Source organism: Sinohyriopsis cumingii, chromosome 1, assembly GCF_028554795.1.
Source record: "Sinohyriopsis cumingii isolate HCF-2022 chromosome 1, ASM2855479v2, whole genome shotgun sequence".
Lineage (NCBI taxonomy): Eukaryota > Metazoa > Mollusca > Bivalvia > Unionida > Unionidae > Sinohyriopsis > Sinohyriopsis cumingii.
In genome coordinates, this window is record NC_142961.1 from 149091346 (window position 1) to 149110376 (window position 19031).

A 19031-nucleotide genomic window follows, 5' to 3' on the forward strand; every position below is an offset into this window, starting at 1 on the left:
GATAATTTTGATTAGCAAAATGTATCCAACCCACAATCTTGATCACTCACGACTCCATTGGCAATACGTTCTTTATTGTGTCAACCAACGTGGATCACGTATTTTTATGGTTGTATTACAACTGCTTTTATGCAAGCATGTATTGTGTCAATATTATGTGACGTATTCATATTTGTTATATGTATTACAGCTTGTGATGTATGCTGATTATATCTAAATAAATGGATGATGATGATGATGACGATGATGATGCTGATGCTGTCATTATAATTATTATTATTATTACGTATACAGGATCTATTGACCTTAAGAATAGCAGAGATTGGGAAAGCGCAAGAACGTCGAGCGAATGGAACTTTTCATCGCTATATTCGCATTCTGCAATTTTCCTCTTAGATAATACAGATAGGAATGTTATGAGGAAATTATTTAAAATGTGTAAAGTTTACTTCGACACCAATATATAACATTCGGAGACCAGTTTTTACTTTGAACCAGTCTACGATAAACTGTCATGGCGGACTGGAATTAAGAGCGAATACAGTAACGTCCAGGAGCATTATTTTTAGAGTAAGAACAGTCGCAGTCTTAAAAAAATCGAATAAAATAACTTAAGATTATGGAAGATAATATGAATAGTTAAATTTGGTGTGGGAGGGAATGACCTTTGCGACAGTTCTATTCATAAAACTGTCGGTTGTTTGAAGCAGGTCGAATCTTGCACATTCCTTCAAATGGGGGAAAGTCTGTTTAAATTTTGCATGTAATTAAGGGACATCATCTTTTCTTTTCTTGTTTTTTTTTAAAATGGTTTTCGCTTTTAAGGAAAGGCGATATAAATGAAGAAAACGTATTGCACGTGCGTGACGGGTCTCTGTCACAGCCCTACAATGTAAGAAATATCACGTTATTTTTATTTTAGTGCTGTGTCTTACTATCCAAATAACGGGCTTGTATGTCGGTTGACATCGGAACGAATTGTCAAAGTTTCAGGAATATCTCACACTTGGCAGTCCATATCAACACTCTTCCACGAATTGATATGTAATTCATATACTTACTGTGCCGTTTTTATCCTGGTGGAATCATAATCTGACATTAGCAAATGGTCGCATTTTCATGGCCCATTGACATACATTTGAATTTGTTGAAATGCGATGGTAGATGTTCAAATTGGTTCATGTGGGGGATTAGATGCGATGTTGTAGCCTCAACTTGATTTGTTGTGGTTGAGGCCATGAACTGATCCTCAAAGCTGGCTGGCATATAACAGGAAGAAGAATTCCAGTTATCTCCCTTATACCATTTCCTGTTCAACAATTTAAAAATTCGACCATTAAATTAAAACCTAATTCAAATTCCTATTAAATCGTCAACCTTTATGTCAACTATCCAAGAGATACCTCAATGCCCAATCAGTAGAACCACCGGAAAAGCGCACAGAAATAGTTAATTTTATCAACAACCAGAATATCGACGTCTTTTTCCTGACAGAAACATGGCTAAAAACATCAGGGGATGAGTGTGTGGATCTAACACATTGGTTACTCAATCAAGTTGTTCCCCCGCCACTCTTGCAGAGGTGGAATTGCTGTCATCACAAAGAAATCCACGATCAAACGTGTTAATCACACCACAACATTCAGTTTTGACCACACATCGTTTGAACTAGTCCAAACCACACTTACACTGGAGCAAAGGTCAGTCCATTTTTTCTGCCTATACTGCCCTCCTCCTAGTAGAAAAAACAAGCTGACTGAATCTCTTTTTGGAGCAGTTTCCGAATCTCCTGGAGTATTGAAATTTGATAGGTGGCAACCTGATCATTCTTGGAGATTTCAACTTTCACTTAATTTGTCCCGGAAACCCAAACACATTCAAAACTCATAGATTCCATTAATGTTTTCAACCTCAAACAGTCAGTTAACCAACCCACCCATGAACATGGTCACATTTTAGACTGGATTCTTCATAGACCTGATGGTAACATTTTACGGTCCTCCTTGGTATCTCACGAAATTGCATCAGATCACCTCTGCATTATATGCCATTTTGACGTATCAGTCCCTAACCCTCCACCTTTATCTGCTACTAAGAGAAACCTCCATATGATACAAAAATAGAACCAAACTAATGCATGACATCCAAGCAAACCTTACAACTTTCTTACCTCCTACAGCAGAACAACTTGATAACTGCCTGTGTTCATTGTTTGACAAACATGCCTTAGCTACCAAGTGCAGAGTATCAATTTAAAAGTGTTCTCCATGGTAGCAGTATTAGGGACCAGCGTCGCACTGCTAAAAGAGACTGCCGTAAAGCTGAGAGGCTTTATCTTTCCACCAGACTCACTATTCATAAGCAAATCTATGAAGCCGCTAAGAAGAATGTCACATATATAGTCCATGCAGCGAAATCAGCCCACTACAGTACTAAGATCATGGAAAGTTGCAGCTGCAAAGAGCTCTTCAAGATTACTAACAAGCTAATGTCAAGGAACAAATCTGTACCACTTCCAACTACCTTCTTTCCAGACATGTTTGCAAATTTCTTCTGTGACAAAGTACAAACCATTAGAAATAAGCTTGACACCACAATTTCAATTGACTCGTCACCATACAATTGGGATACAGAATTTCAGCGGCAACATATTAGCAGCATTTGAACCTGTCTCTATGGATTTCGTATGTACAATCCTGATGAAGAGTGCACCAAAGTCGTGAACTTGATCCAATTCCAACATCACTGCTGCTTGAGTGCTTAGATCCAGTATTGCCGTCACTAACTGATGTTATTAATACCTCTCTCTCATCTGGTGAATTCCAATCATTTTTTCCAAACTGCCATTGTAAAGCCTCTGCTGAAGAAACCAACACTCGACCATAATGATTTAAAGAACTACCACCCAGTTTCTAATCTCCCATTCATATAAAAAATCTTAGAAAAAGTTGTTCTATCCCAGCTTGTATCTCATCTGAATTCAAAGCCTTTTTAGCAATGTACAATTTGCATATCGCCCTTGCCACAGTACTGAAACTACTCTTCTAAAAGTAGTTAATGACATTCTCTCTGCTTTGGCTAGCGGAAAGATTACAGTCCTCATCCTCCTTGATTTGTCTGCAGCATTTGACACAATAGACCATAATATATGACTTCACCGTCTCCAGCATGTATTTGGCATTCATGATACAGCCTTACTGTGGTTCAAGTCCTACTTGGTCAACAGGACACAAGTTGTGTCTGCAAATGGAATATACTCCAGCTCAGTTAATCTGTGTTGTGGTGTTCCACAGGGGTCTGTTCTTGGACCTGTTCTCTTCATTCTATACACTCAGCCGCTCTTAAGTGTCATAGATCATCATCCAGTGTCTCACCACTTGTATGCTGATGACACCCAAATATACAAATCTAGCCACCCAACTGAAGTTGATGCTACCATCCAAGGTGTAGAGAGGTGCATTTCTGATGTGAAATCATGGATGACATGTAACAAGCTGCAGATGAATGATGATAAAACTGAGGCCATTTTGATCAAAACACAAAGACTTTCTCATTCACATCCTTTACCTCAAACAATAAATATCAGCAACACCAACATTAAATTCACACAGTCAGTATGAAACCTAGGTGTTACTCTGGACAGTACTCTCACATTGCACCAACATGTCATGAACATATGCAAGGCTGCATATCTTGAGCTTAGATGCATCAGCTCAATTCGCAAATATCTTTCAGTTGGTTCATCTCAATATTTACTCCAAAAACTTCAAAAAGTTCAAAACACAGCTGCTTGGATCATACTTAGAGTACCACGATCAGAGCACACCTCGCCGCTGCTCTGTACCCTACACTGGCTATCCATTCAATCCAGAATCAAACACAAAATTTGTTCTCCGTGCTACGTTTCACTGATGGACTCCAGTCCAACATACCTATCCTACCTCACCCATGTGTACACACCAGCAAGATACTTATGCTCCTCTTCTGACAATTGTATACTCGTTATTCCCACTATGAAAACGAAATCATATGGATAACGTTCTTTTGCATACCAGGGCCCAGCAACATGGAATGAATTGCCCATTGAACTTGGACACAAAGACAGTGATCCCATTCATGAGTGCTCTTAAAACTCACTTATTTTGACTGCAAGAACAAACTTAAAGACCTACTAATGTTTCCTACCTTAAATATTTTCAGCATGTTTTTTATGTTTTCTTATTTCATGACGTTTGTTTTTTGTAATCTTATCATTATATATATATGTTTTTATGTTATAGGTGTTGTCTAATGTTGTAAAGCGCTTAGAGCTTCTTAAGATTAGGCACTATACAAGGTCCTCATTATTATTATTATTATCCCATATCATGTAACGGAGCAAAAAAAAAAATCATCACTAAAGTCAGAAAAACAAATGCATGTAGTGTAGAAATCTACTACATAAGTATAATCATGCTGTGAAAGAAGTTTGGCTTATTTTGAATTTATTAAGCCCTTACACAATAAAATAAATTGGCATGGTTACACTAACCTCACCTTGTCCACCCTGACAGATAACGCGAGACTCTCGCAGTGACCACTTTTCTATGTAAGGCTTGCCAGACCATATTTGGATATTCTATGCTATGTTATTATCAGTCAAGTGGCGAATAGTGGCTCCTTGGTGGAATTTTAGAGTTGTCGATAAACTGTATTTTAATGCGCAGAATTTCTGACTCAAACCGTGCCATATTTTTACTATGATTTGTTTGTGTTTTCAAGTAAGGCCTCAATGTCCTTATATGGCACATACACAAACTAGGCTGAGAACGGAAGTAATCATTATTTGAATTAATATGGTGGACTATCTAAAGGAAACTATCGGATAAAAATGGTAAATGAGATTTTATAACTATTTCAACAATGATTTGCAATATATTAAAAAAGAGAACTTCTCAATTTATTGCATTATATGCAAGGAATATGTTCAAATTGTTGATATTAGGCTGAAGGAGTGACGGGTGTTAGTATCCCATCCACGAGGTAGGAGTAGGGGTACTAATATTAGTACTAGTGGGGGATATGTTTCTTGAACGAAATGAAACGTTGCAATAGGTGTAATATATTTTTATTCATTTCATTAAAGAATAATATTTCAACTTAACCTGAGTTTGGCTTTCATCACTTTCCAGCCAACTGAAATGTAGGCCAACAGATATTGAAAACAGGTCCAGTGCTTTTCTGAGAATGTGAATTTATTAGAGAAAAGTCTAACTAAAACATGATGACTTTACTTTGTAGAAAAGCGTCATTATTTAAGTTGCCACTTGTGTGAGATATTCCTATAAATTTGACTTTCGTTACGATGTTAGTCTATATCAAGAGACACTACACAGCGCTGTTAGTTAGGCAGTAAGGCCCTGACATCCAAAACATAAATATCAGCGTCGAGGTCTTACATGTAGGACTATTTTAGCCCATACTTGTAAGACAGGTTTTGCCTGTTGATCAGCATTGAAAGCATGGGGTACATAGAAACACTGAAATGCACAGAAACACCCAAATTCAATGAAAACACCGCAATGCACTTCATTTTTATTGTATATAGCATAGTGTATATTGGTTGCATATGTATAATTCATAACTATGAAATTTAATGTTATATATTAATAAGTACTTTCTTTACTGCTAGTGATGCAATATCAAAAGAAGCTGGAAATTGCACATCTTGACTACAGTTTTGAAAGTTTATAAATTTAATATTAACAGTATGTATTGCAATGTATGCAAGAGTTTAATGCTTAAGCTATTAATAATAAACACATACTAAAAATGATTTATTAAATTGATTAGTATATTGTGGTTCTTAATAATTAAATTTTTCATATTTTAGGTTTTGTTTGTGTGAGATTTGCATGAACCAGCTGTATAGTTTTAGTGTAACTATCATAAATTATGTGCCGACAATTATTTTAATGGACTAAATCCAAAGAAACATGTGAGAATAGGGTGTCAGATAATTTCCATACTTGCTTCAGTATTTAAATATCACAGCAAAAAATATTTGCGGATGGTTCATAGTAGTTATGTTTTCCATATCGATTTGTTACTGGTGCATACTGCAAATGTACTAGTGAATAGTACATAGTACACTGCTGGTTGGCTAATGTACGCTGTCAAGTATATCGTCAGTATTTCGTTAAACATTTTATAAACTTATTCTGCCATTGGAGGAAGAGTTTGGGATACCAGGTAGTTGCAGAAATAGGTTTAATACACAAAGACAATTTTTGGAACATATTTCAAAATGTATTTGTTTCAGTTATATATATATATATATATATATATATATATATATATATATATATATATATATATATATATATATATATATTTCAAAATTACTATTCAAGTAAGGCAACTAATGTGCTCACTTGGAGAGCATTAAGATTAAATATAGCAACAACAGAAATAAACACATCCCATGTTATATCAATTAAACTGAAGACGATGAGTGCCATTTATTCGCAGACCTGGGTTAAAATCTCCTTAGAGTATGATTTCAAAATTCTCTAACCTATTATCAAGCATTCTCCTGTAGAATCCATGGATATCACTGTCTGTTGTGTTTGGTGTATACTTGTAATCCTCACTCTCTCTCTCTGTCTCTCTCTCTCTCTCGTTCTTGTCTGAGTATGGTAATGCTTTGTTAGATTTATGAGAATTAATCTTTATCATGAATATTATACTCAATACCTTTAGCATCCAATAAAACTTGCATGCTATAAAGTTTGTCTTCCACAAAGTAAAAAAAACCCGAATGTTTGATAAATCTATTATTATTTTAACTATCTTCCGCTGATTGGATAAATTCAACCTTTAGAAATCAGCTGGCATTCATTCTTACCTTCATGCATTGAAGTAAAGATTCTATAATCAGAAGCTAATGGCTATCATTGGAGTTAAATACTAGCCATTGGCTATCATTGGAGTCCAATACAATATCATATGTATTTAAACGCACTAATCATGTGAGTGTCATATTAATTATAGTAAAGAAAGTGAAAACGTTACAAAAATGGTGGTGCATCAATCTCGTCATCTTCAAATGCACAGGATATGCAGAGGAATTTTAGTGATTTTAAAGACCAAGATTGAAGTTCTTGTTGATTCATATCAATACACTTCCTACAGTACCATTTACAACAATCTGACCACTTAATGGTACAATTTTTACATTCCGATTTACACATGCCACAGGGAAATTCAGCCATCTATACTGATTCACTAAAGAACATACGCAACTTACCAAAGATTTGCAGAGTTATAGCATTTTTATACAAAGATGCATGCCATTGTCATCAATGTGTATTCTGAAAAATAGCACATACATATGCAGAGAGTGCAACAATAAACATGCCAATATGGTCATATTCGCCTCAGTTGCATCCAGAGATGTCATCAGAACTGTAAGATAGAATTGTGTATGAGATGTCATTAGAACCGTGTTACAGGGTACAAAAGTTGCAAACAATAACATCCAACACAAAGTAAATTCCCAGCCAATTTTTTAATGTTCACCTAAGCTAGGACTCAAGAGGACTACTCTTTACAGAGAACAATTCTTTAGTTTTACACCAGGGCAATAGTTTATCAAAACAACAGTGATGACAACTGCAGACTCCAACTCCAATGGGTCAGAATCTTTATCAGTATCAGATGTGAACTAGGTAGAATTTGTTTCTAACATTACTATATCTGACCGCTTAAAATCCATTAAACTAAAACTATCATGTACACCACTGTCTCTTGTCTTAATGATAAGCAATATTTATACAATAAATTGGAGGGAAATGTTAAGCATTAATATGACGGCAACACCTTCCCCCTTAAGAGAAAACTAGTTTTCGAACAAAATTATAAAGGATGGACCAGCAAGATCGAAGGGTTAATATTTGGCTGTATACAGTTCTGTGCAATTACCTTACTTCAAGAAATTTAAAAGTTCTAGCATCTTCCTGGCAATTAGAGTTCTATCAAATAGTATATAGTGCAAGCATTCAATGACTCGCTAAATATTTCCATATTCCGAATACAACATTTAGCATAACATCTAAAACAAACATTTTGGATTCACTTAAAATCAAACTGATCTGTATTATGAAAGTACTTCATTAGTACACAAGCTATAATACACATCATCATATGGGTCTTAATTCAGATAAGTCCAACAAGAATGAACACTAAAGCACATGGTCTTAGACTCTAGCACGTGACAATCCATCAGCATTTGCATTCTCTGCTCCCCGACGGTGTTTGATCGTGATGTCATATGGTTACAGACACAGGGACCATCTCTCTCAGAAGCCATTGGTTTTTTCCTTTGTTTTGGCTTAGCCAAGTTAGTGGGTTATGGTCAGTTTCAACACTGAATGGAGCACGACACAAGTAGTAGTGAAGAGATTCTATTGCCCATACTATCGCAAGGCATTCTTTCTCAATTGTAGAATAATTTTGCTCCCTGGGCAATAGTTTGCGGCTGAGATATGCTATCGGATGTTCGTCCTTATTGTCATTGTACTGACTCAAAACAGCTCCAATGCTCACATCAGTTGCATCTGTTTGCAGTACAAATGGGCATTCAAAAACACGATTGATCAGGATAGGTGCCTTTACAAGTGCATTCTTCAAATCACTGAATGACTTAACAGCTGTCTCATCCCATGTAACACGATTTGGCTTACCCTTCCTTGTCAAAATACAAAGCGGAGCCGAGAGCTCAGTGAAATTCCTGATGAATTTTCTATAATAGTCCACCATTCCTAGAAAGGATCGAACCTCTTTCTTTGTTGTCGGGAGTCTGAAGTCAACCATAGCTTTGACTTTGCCGTGGTCTGGTTTAATTTGCCCTCCGCCAACAACGTGACCAAGGCAAACAATAGTATCCTTTCCAATGTCACACTTGGAAGGTCTAACTGTTAGATTGTTTTCTCGCAATTTCTCCAAGACTGCTCGTAGATCCTGAAGGTGGTCATCTCAGGTCTCACTATAAATAATGATGTCGTCAAAGTAAGATGCAACATTACATAATTTCGCCAGCAACAGGTCCATCATGCGCGAAAATGTAGCAGGTGATGTTTTTATCCCGAAAGGCATAACGGTAAATTCATAAAGTCCAAAGGGTGTCACAAAAGCAGATTTCTCCTGTGCTTCTTTTGACAGAGGTACCTGCCAGTAACCTTTGGTCATATTGAGTTTGCTAATATATTTTGCATTTCCCAACTTCTCAAAACGTTCGTCTATCCTTGGTGTAGGATAGGCACCAAAGAGTGTGACGTTCAATTTTCGGTAATCAACACAAAGTCGCAGACTTCCATCTTTCTTTTGAACAAGCACAATTGGTGAACTCCATGGGCTTGTAGATGGTTTTATCAATTCTTGCTGTAACATTTCGTCTACTATAGCTCTGACTTCAGCCCTTTTTGCATGGGGAATACAATAGGGTTTCTGCGTGATTGGAATGTCTGTTGTTGTTCGAATGTTGTGAGTGATCAGGTTGGTTTTTCCTGGTTTTGAAGTTAGCACGTCTTCAAACTCCGAGCATAATTTTCGCACCTGTTCTCGCTGTTCTTTCATCAGTCTACCATTCAGACTGATTTTGTCCAAACTCTCCATGTTGGCCAGTGGGAAGTCAATCCGTCCTCCTCCATCAAATTCATCACACAGTTGTTGATAACAGTACAGCTCTCGTACTGACGTAATAGATTACTATGGTAGGTTACTTGTCCTCGCCTACCACCAATGTTAATCTTGTAATTAACGTCATTAACCTTACAAATGACACGATAAGGTCCCTTCCAGTGAGCTTTCATCTTCGATGCATCAGATGGCAACAAAACTAGGACCTCATCTCCTGGCCTAAATTCCCTTTTGGTAGCATTTTTGTCGTACCATGATTTAACTTTCTTGTGACACTCTGTCAGATTTTCTTTCACTAACTCACTTACATCAACCAATCTCTGGCGAATCGAAAGCACATGTCCTACAACTGACCTATGTGTCTCACCCTTACCAGTGAATAGATCCTTAAGAATCTCCATCGGTCCTCTTACTGGCCAACCATACAGCAGCTCAAACGGCGAAAACCCAGTTGCTTCATGTGGTACCTCCCTATAGCAAAACAGTGCATAAGGCAGCATCACATCCCAGTCTTCACCGTTCGTGGAACACAGTTTCTTCAAGACAGCTTTGAGTGTGCCATTCAATCTTTCGACCTTTCCGTTGGATTGTGGCCTGTAAGGAGAAGTTGTGATCCCCTTGATGTTCAACATGTTGTAGGGTTCTTTCAGAAGTGTGCTTGTGAAGTTGGTACCTTGGTCTGTAAGGATAATCCTAGGTATACCAACCCGACTAAATAGGCCAATTAAGGCATTCGCCACTGTTTTGGCATCAATGTCCTTCACAGGAAATGCTTCTGGATACCTGGTAGCTTCATCTACTATGGTTAGTATATATTTGTTCCCCGCCTTTGTACGCTGTAGTGGGCCAACGATATCCATTGCAATCTTGACAAAAATGTCAGACACAATTGTTGGACACACCATTGGAGCTTTCTCCTTCCCTGTTTTCCTTGCTGTCTTTTGACAGATATCACAGGCCTGACAATGCCTTTGAATATCCCCAAACATGCGGTTGTTATTCTTGCTTTCGTTTTCTCCCTTCCTAGATGACCAGCAAGCGGTCTATCATGTGCCAACTCCATCACTGCTTGACATAACTGCTTTGGCAAAACTAATTTTATTCCATATTTTTCTCCATCTGACGGCTTCCACTTCCGTTTTAAAATTCCATGCTTCCAGAAAAATGCATTGTCCATGACTTCTACTTCACTTGCAGATGATAGGGCCTTTCCTCTCACTCCAGCCAATGAGCTGTCATTCTTTTGATACTGAGAAATTAATTCCACATTAACATCGTGCAGCTGACTATAAATTGGAGGGAAATGTTAAGCATTAATATGACAGCAACAAACCGTATACTAGATTTTTGAAGGGTAGAGGTGTGATGCCTTCGGAAATCGATATGGAAAATGTAAACTATTCTGAATCGTAGGCAAACAAATTTTTTTGTGACGTAAATACCAAAATAAATATGTAAATGATTTGACAAGCCATTCTTGCATGTATCTTTGTATTTAGATCATTAAAATAATTTTCTGCACATAATTCTTGTTAGTTACACTATAAAGCTGTTTTACATACTGGTTTTCATAAAGTTCATACATCCTCGCATTATTAATAAATCATTAGCTTAAACAGAAAGAGGTTGAAGCAGTAAATATATAAAGTCAGCAAGAAATGTTCAGGGATCACATTTCCAGACAAAGTAGATGACTAAGTCGCCTAAAAATGAAAACTTTTCTGTTAGGAAAAAAAAACGATTTCACCCTTGTTTAGATGTACATAGAGTGACTGTACTTTTTGAGATGCTCCTGCACCTTAGCCAATTATTTCTGGTGTTGTTGCACAAGGTAAAATGTAGGCATCAAACCGTCAAATAGCTGGTGTTGGTTCAGTTGTGCTGACAAACAAACTCTTTGTTCTTTCACTGGCATGTGTTTTGATAGCTGATTGACCATTAACCCTTTCCCAAGTAATGTATAGCAGAGATATATTATATATGTCTCTTTGATGATAAAAAACATAATATTTGTGTTTCGAAACTTAAACAATAGTATGTATGTAAATAGCAATTTGTGTTTTAACAATAGACTTGGTAACCTGAAGATTTTAACAGCCCCATGTGCATGATTTTCTTCATAAAATCAGTTTGAAACCTAATTGAACCTGTCAGGGATAAATAATGGTGGACATTGCTGTGTCTGGGAAGTATCACTGTTAGATTGCCTGTTTTTGTAAACATTTGGGGAAATATATTACGGAAAATATTCCACTCATAGAAAGAAAAGTGTAAATATTATATTATTGAAGATTTAGCATAAAAGTGTGATTATGTAGGTCCTAAACATATGGGATAATGCAATGTTGTGGAAATCGAGAAGCACTGTAAGGTCCATGTTGTTTTCACTCATTTTTGTGAAAATAAAAGTAAAAAGTGGCAAAGCACATACTGTTTAACCAGTGCCTGACGTTACTGCATGTATATAGACAACTAATAAAACCATAAATTTGCAGTCCTATCAATGAACTGTTGTAATAAAGCTAGAATATTGGTGGTTACATTAGGTAAGACCCATGTACTAAAAGTAGATGCACTCACATTGACTTTCAATTCGGTTGGAAAAAAGATTTTAGTTCATTCATATGCCAACCTTATTGATTCAATATGTTATCTATGAGTTGTTGTGGTAATGTTTTACCTGCAACAAGGAAATTGAGATATGAAGACATGAGCATTTGCTCTCGTGTACATGTTATAGTGGTTGTTTCAAACAAATGTACAATTTTTTTTTCAACTGCCTATTAATAGTGAACTTTCATAAAAGAAATTGTTGAAGGGTAGATATTGCAGATATACATAATGATAAATAGAGGCATAATTCAAATAAGAGAATGAAAACACACTCATACAGACACAGTGTGTATATATATATATATATATATATATATATATATATATATATATATATATATATATATATATATATATATATGGCTGAGATAGAGAGAGATGTACGGGTGTGCATATGTGTGTGATCATATAGGTCAAATTTGCTACAGGTGAAATGTTTTATTTTTATTTTATTTAGACAAACTATGTCCAAGATATTACTTGGGAAGGACAAAAGAAGAGAAATTATCATGGTCTAAATAAAGTTTTATGGTTCTTGGTGTTTTCAGTTTTGCAGCGATGGTTTTTAAAATGGAATGATTTAGAAAATTGTATTGGTTTTGTTGCAGTAGAACATATGATGTCATATTATAAAAGGGAATTGTTTCTTAATAACACAGGCACACGGACACACACACACACACACATTCATTGATGTAATAATATTCCTTTATTTAAATGAGGCCTGACTCATTCCTTTGAGGCAGTTATTATAAATTTAAGTCTATCTGCCTCCCTGTGAGTATTTAATTCAAATTTGTTCACCAAATAAATGCAATGTTTAAAAAGTTTATTTTATGGTTTAAATATGAAACTGTTCACACAATTGCTTTGCATATATTTTCTTGTCTTATAATGAGCGAATACACATAATAAGGCAATTAAATTGTATTTTTATATTTACTTATAAAGTTCTTTCTTCTGTGCTCTGAATTGTAAATTGCATCATGTCATTTGCCGCTTTTTTTAAAGGAGATTTTCACTAAGCTACACTGATGAGAATATTTTCACTAAGCCACACCAATCAAGAGATTTTCACTAAGCCAAATTAATCAGCATATTTTCATAAAGTCATACTAATCAGCAGATAAGAAAATAAAGTTAATAGCATTAAATTTTTGTATATAATAGGTCAGCATTAAAGTTTTGAATAGGAGACTAAGTCCAGTAGTAGTAAGATATACTACATGTATTTTAATTACCTGGAAAAGAAGACAAGTGGTAATTTTATTGTCTTTTAGTGGTAGTGTAGAATATATTTTGATTCACTGAAAATTGAAATAAGAATATTTTTTTCCATTGAGATATGTATTATTGTAGTTTTGACATTTTTTTATTGCTGGACTGATCAACAAATAGAGTGTTCTGGCTAACGATAAACTCCAAGGAAATGGTTTTGCTGTGGCTCCACGTATTGGAAAGATAATTGGCTACTAACCCTCATTGGTGGAAATGGGACATGGGGACATTTCAAACCACCTTAGTTAGCCACCTTGTGTTTGTTAATAAGTAGAAGATGTGTAGGTGTTGTCAGTAGTTTTTCTTTTTACTAGCACAAAGAAGTGTCTGTAATGAATTCTCAATTTAAGAAAGAAAACACAAATGACTAATAATTATTCATGACTGCTGAAGATTGATGTAACTTGTATAGGGAAAATACTATTTTGTAGAGATTCTTAACTACTTTTATTGATATGGAAAAAGTATTGATGCATGAATATATCAGTTAATTGGTTCACCCGTAGGGAGCAATGGGATACGTGTACGATTACAAGCATAAGCTGGTGTGTCTTGTTTTTTAAGGGACCATAACATGGAGAGCCAGAAGAATGCAGAGATGGAAGATATGCCACATACTGAGGAAGAGGTTAAGGAGGGACCTGCTCCTGATGAAAGTGCAAATGATAATGCCACCAATAACAGTGTGGAAAGTGATGCTAAAACACCAGAGTTAGAGACATCAACGATAGAGGAATCTCTTGATGATGCTGTTGAAGGTACCAATATGCTTCACCTTCATTATTATGCAGCAATAGGGTTAATAACTACAACTGCCATAGAGGGTAACAAAAATAAATGTATATGTGTGTACAAGTGCTTGGAGGGGATGTGTGTGTAAGTACTCGGGGTGGTGTGGTGGGGCATGGGTGAAGAAAATGTCAATTCAACATGAGAATAAGAGCAGCAGTGGAATAAATAAAAGATACATTTTACATTCACAGTCCATATCTTGTTCTAACAGATGGAATGGGCTATTATGGCCTTTTCCATCCTATTGGTTTTTGTGAGGAATTCCTTATAAAATAATTTCAGCAAGATTTACTCCCCTTTCATACTCTTCTTATAACAGAGGAATAATTCTCTTCTGTAAGTACATATTCCTCTCTAGATTTTTTGTTTTTGCTGTTAAAAGTCTTTTTCCAATGTTTTTTTAAACTTTGAAAATGCTGTTTTATTTTATGCTTTGAAATTAAATTGAAAGTTTCCACTGTTGCTGTTTTTGTTGTCTGTTGCTAGGCTTTTCCATTTCTCTTTAAAGCTTGGTGAATGATGTATGGGTAAGATTTATGATGTCAAAAATGGAAACATATTGCATGCATTGAATCAGTGCAATAGTTACATAGATACATAACAAACAAGCTTGGTTCACAGATTTGTCCAATACAAACTGGGGCCCTGAGTGGCCGAGTGGTCTAAAGCGCTCTCCGTTACAGATCACTGCCATCTCACCTCTGTCTGCGTGGGTTCAAGTCTTGGATTTGGCCAATGTTGGTATGTGAGAAAGCTTGCCAGTAGCTTCTCATGGGTTGGTGGTTCTTTCTGGGGTTTTTCCAGGTTCTTCTTCTACCATTTGGGTGCCATGTGTAGCCTATCGTGTGCTGCAAAATGGCATTAAACCCCACAACAAGAACAAGAACAACAACAACCAGTACAAGCTTAATTTTTCACTTCATGATAATTGTGGACTCAAATGTTTGAATTAATCACATGTGTAAATGTACAGATAATCTTATGAAAAGTTAACATTGTTTTAGCTATACCTGGTCATAGACCATGATAGCTTACAGAACGATGTGTGTTCCATTGTCTGACACCGATCCATCCATTAGCACAAGTTTGTTACCACTATTCCTCCTCATAGGATTGCCATAAAACTTTCAACACATTAATTTGAAGGTCTAGTTATTACTAAATAAATAAAATTGATCCTGCCCATCCAGTATGGCCAATACATTGGCCATCTTGAAAATCTTCTTTCTGCTACATCTCCTGAATGGATGGTGATATCAGCATGGGAGTTTCAGTAAAGGACTTATTGTATCCAGTTTGTCCTGAATGGATGGTGATATCAGCATGGGAGTTTCACTTAAGGACTTCTTATTGTATCCTGTTTGTCCTGAATGGATAGTGTTTTCAGCATGGGAGTTTCAATAAAGGACTTTTTATTGTATCCAGTTTGTCCTGAATGAAGAAGGCATTGATCTGAAGTCAGTGTGGCTGCCACAGGAACTACCTTAAAGATGGTCACGAATCGATGGAAGATGACAATTGTTCTGGAAGACTTGTCTGCAATTCATGAGCAGGAAGTGAATGCTGTGAATGGTACAGTATTTAAGATTCTTGATAGAGAGTGGAAGATGTTTCAGTTATGGGCATTAATTTGTCAGCTGTTTTTTTTTTTACATATTAAAGAACCAGTTAAAGCTCAGAAAGGTTTGTGCAAGATGTGTCCCGCATTGTTGATGGCTAATTAAAAACAGACTGGTTGAAATCACCAAATGATTACTCATGAAATATGCAGAAAGAGTGACCAGAGAATATTGAATAGATTGTCACAGGTAATAAAACATACAATTGGTATTTTGAAGCTGACTTGGAAGAAAATAATACAGTTTGGATTGAAGAAAATGAGCAGAAACCACAAATCACTTGACATAGACTGTTAAGAGAGTTTATTTTTCAGTGCAAAATGCATGGTCATCCAGGTGCCTGTGCCTGACTCAGCAGCTGGACATTTCTGTAACTCCAAAATGTTGCCAAAGCTCATGAAACATTAACGAGCCACCTGTTTACACACTGGTACATGGGTATTCGTCTACTCCATGACACAGCACCAATGCATAAATCCACCATTATGACAGACATACTGAAGGACCAGTTTCTAAACTTTGCCTCCTGTACAGCTGTGATTTACTTCCAAGTGATTTTTGGCTGAATCCCATTATCAAAGATTCACTGAGCAGCTGATGATCTGAAAGCTGCCATGTGGATGTAAGTACAATCATCAAATGAACAACATCCTAAAAAGTGAATGCTAAATGGAATTTAATAAATTGATAATCAAATGGAGGTGTTTAGAGGTGTATGGGGAGTACCTCAATAGCTTGCTCTGACATACTGTTCACAAATAAAGAACTTTTTTTGTACAGTGCAGTAATATTCAGAACTTCTTAGATACACCTCCACACATTGATCTGGAGTCTTTAGTAGATGACCTTTGTTTACCTATAGCCCTTTTGTCTTCTTCCTGTCATGTGACTTGTGAATAGGAGAAAACTCTTGCTTCAAATGGTAATCTTTTTGAAAACTTGCAGGAAAAGAAGAAAGTGAAGATGGGAATACAGTAAAAGAGATGGAGGCCAAGGACTTGACCATACAGAATGAAGAGGAATTGTCAGATAATGAAGACACAGGTACAGGAATCTACTAATACTAATAATAATCTTGAAGATTTAATATTTTGTATTTTTGTCATTAATATTAACAATCATTGATAACCATTGTAAGAGCAAGACAAAATGTTATAATGTCAATGGTCTTACGAAGCGACTCTCAGCAATGAAAAGATGGCCTTATAGGACTGCCAGACTGGCAGACATACACTACATTGGTTCAGGATATGGTGGCCTTACTTCAGGTGATTGCTTTTCTGGAGAGCGACCTTAGCAGAAGGAGACCATTTTACCTAAAAAGTTAACTCAGAAATGAAGTTGAATTTAATTTTGTGGCTCAGTATGATGTAGAGTATGATTTTATGACATTACTATATGTTTACCACAGCCCCATTAAAGGTATTTTATTTCTCCTTTGATACCTTGATGCTTTCCAATATTGTCTGGCTGTAATTATCCTATCGAACACAAGCCAAAGAATCCCATAAAAAGTTTATGCTAAATTTACAAATGTTTTATGTGCTGTTGAATACAATAAACTGTAAAAGTAAATACTTCATATTACAAACTGAAAAACTTGTTTGGAGCAATGTTCCTTTCATTTTTATTAGAGTAGGTTGATACTTTATTAAATTAGTGCTGATCTGACTTCCAGCATGGTTGCTCTTCCTGAAAATCATATTATTACTACAGGGGACTAATGTAGATCTGAAATCTCATTTAAAAAAAAGGAGTGAAATTTCTGTAAGGAAGATTTTAATAAAAAATTAAGATATGGCTATGAGATATGATATGCATTAATCGCACATACTATGATATGCAAGTCTCCTGCATTTAGCCGATGTTTTATGAAATCAGCATGAATCCATCTATGGAGTTTTCACTTAAGACTTCTTATGATATTTGGTTTGAAAAAAATGAAAATAATGCCATGCTGGCCACCATGAAAATCATTATCGCTTTTGAAAGTGCGGCCAGTTTGACCTCCAAAACTGTGAAAAAATCTTCGTTATAGCTACTTCTCCTGAATGGATACCAGCATGTTTTTTTTTAAAGTAAAATCTTTTTTCTTGTAATATATAGTTATTCTTATATTAAAAGTATCCATAACAGGATTTCATGACAACACAACAGTGATAATGTTACTGGTTCTAAATGAAAATGGTGCCTAACTGAACACTAGCATATCTGTTCTTTTGAGGAGTTTGAAACCAGACCTTATTTACCTTGGGGCAAGTCAAGGACATTGCTTGCATCTTTTGTACTTCATTAAATACAGTGACTTGTACATGTACAAATGAATTTTGACACCAGACCTTGTATTTAGTTGCATTCCAGTAAACTTATTGATAGTTGGAACTGTGATATTGATTTTAAGGTCAAAAGTCTTGACATGGGGCTTGTGAGTTTGATAACAAAAACAAGTATGAATGGAATTTTTTTGTCATACCCATTTTGTGTATATATTAATAGAATATATTGAATGATACGGTTTAATGACTATATCTTCATCTTTTTTAACAAACAAATAATTATTGTAGATTTAACAAAACTTACTGTCTTCTACCAATAATGTTAGATTCAAGGTCAATGGCCATGACTGAGAATTTTATACAGCTTTTAATAGGTTGTTTTTTGAACATGTTAACTTAAATATGTATTTAAAAAAAGAAGCTATTTATGTTTCCAAATTTGGTATGTTGGAGTTTCTCAGTAATACTGTAGATCATTTCAATAAAATAATCAGCCGCAAAAAGAATAAAAGTGCAGAAGAAACAGAAAGTTTTTTTGCCAGTAGAATGCTATTCTCCTCAAGGGACTCTTGTTATCATCAAATAGTTAAGGCAGCAAATAAGCACAGTTTCTCCAGATTTACTTTCATGAGGAATTAGCATTAATTTATTTTGAATTCTTGGCTCATAAGACCAAAGGATAAGTGAGTTTATGGTGAGGCTCTACCTCTCTTATATCCTCAAGACCTCAAATGAGTTCACTTATGAGCATCATCCACTCACGTTAAGAAGGTTA

The 19031-nt window shown here is 35.7% G+C and overlaps 1 protein-coding gene across 1 annotated transcript in view; it reads left to right on the forward strand.

Moving 5' to 3' along the window:
- Positions 1–499: 499 nt before the first annotated feature.
- The window catches only part of LOC149808130 (uncharacterized), a 61574-nt gene continuing 43042 nt past the window's right edge, over positions 500–19031 (forward strand). The window contains exons 1-3 of the mRNA XM_089973712.1: positions 500–570; positions 14134–14327; positions 16926–17024. Coding sequence (XP_089829838.1) covers positions 14144–14327; positions 16926–17024 — 283 coding nt within the window. The 5' untranslated portion in view covers positions 500–570; positions 14134–14143. The remainder of the gene's footprint in view (positions 571–14133; positions 14328–16925; positions 17025–19031) is intronic.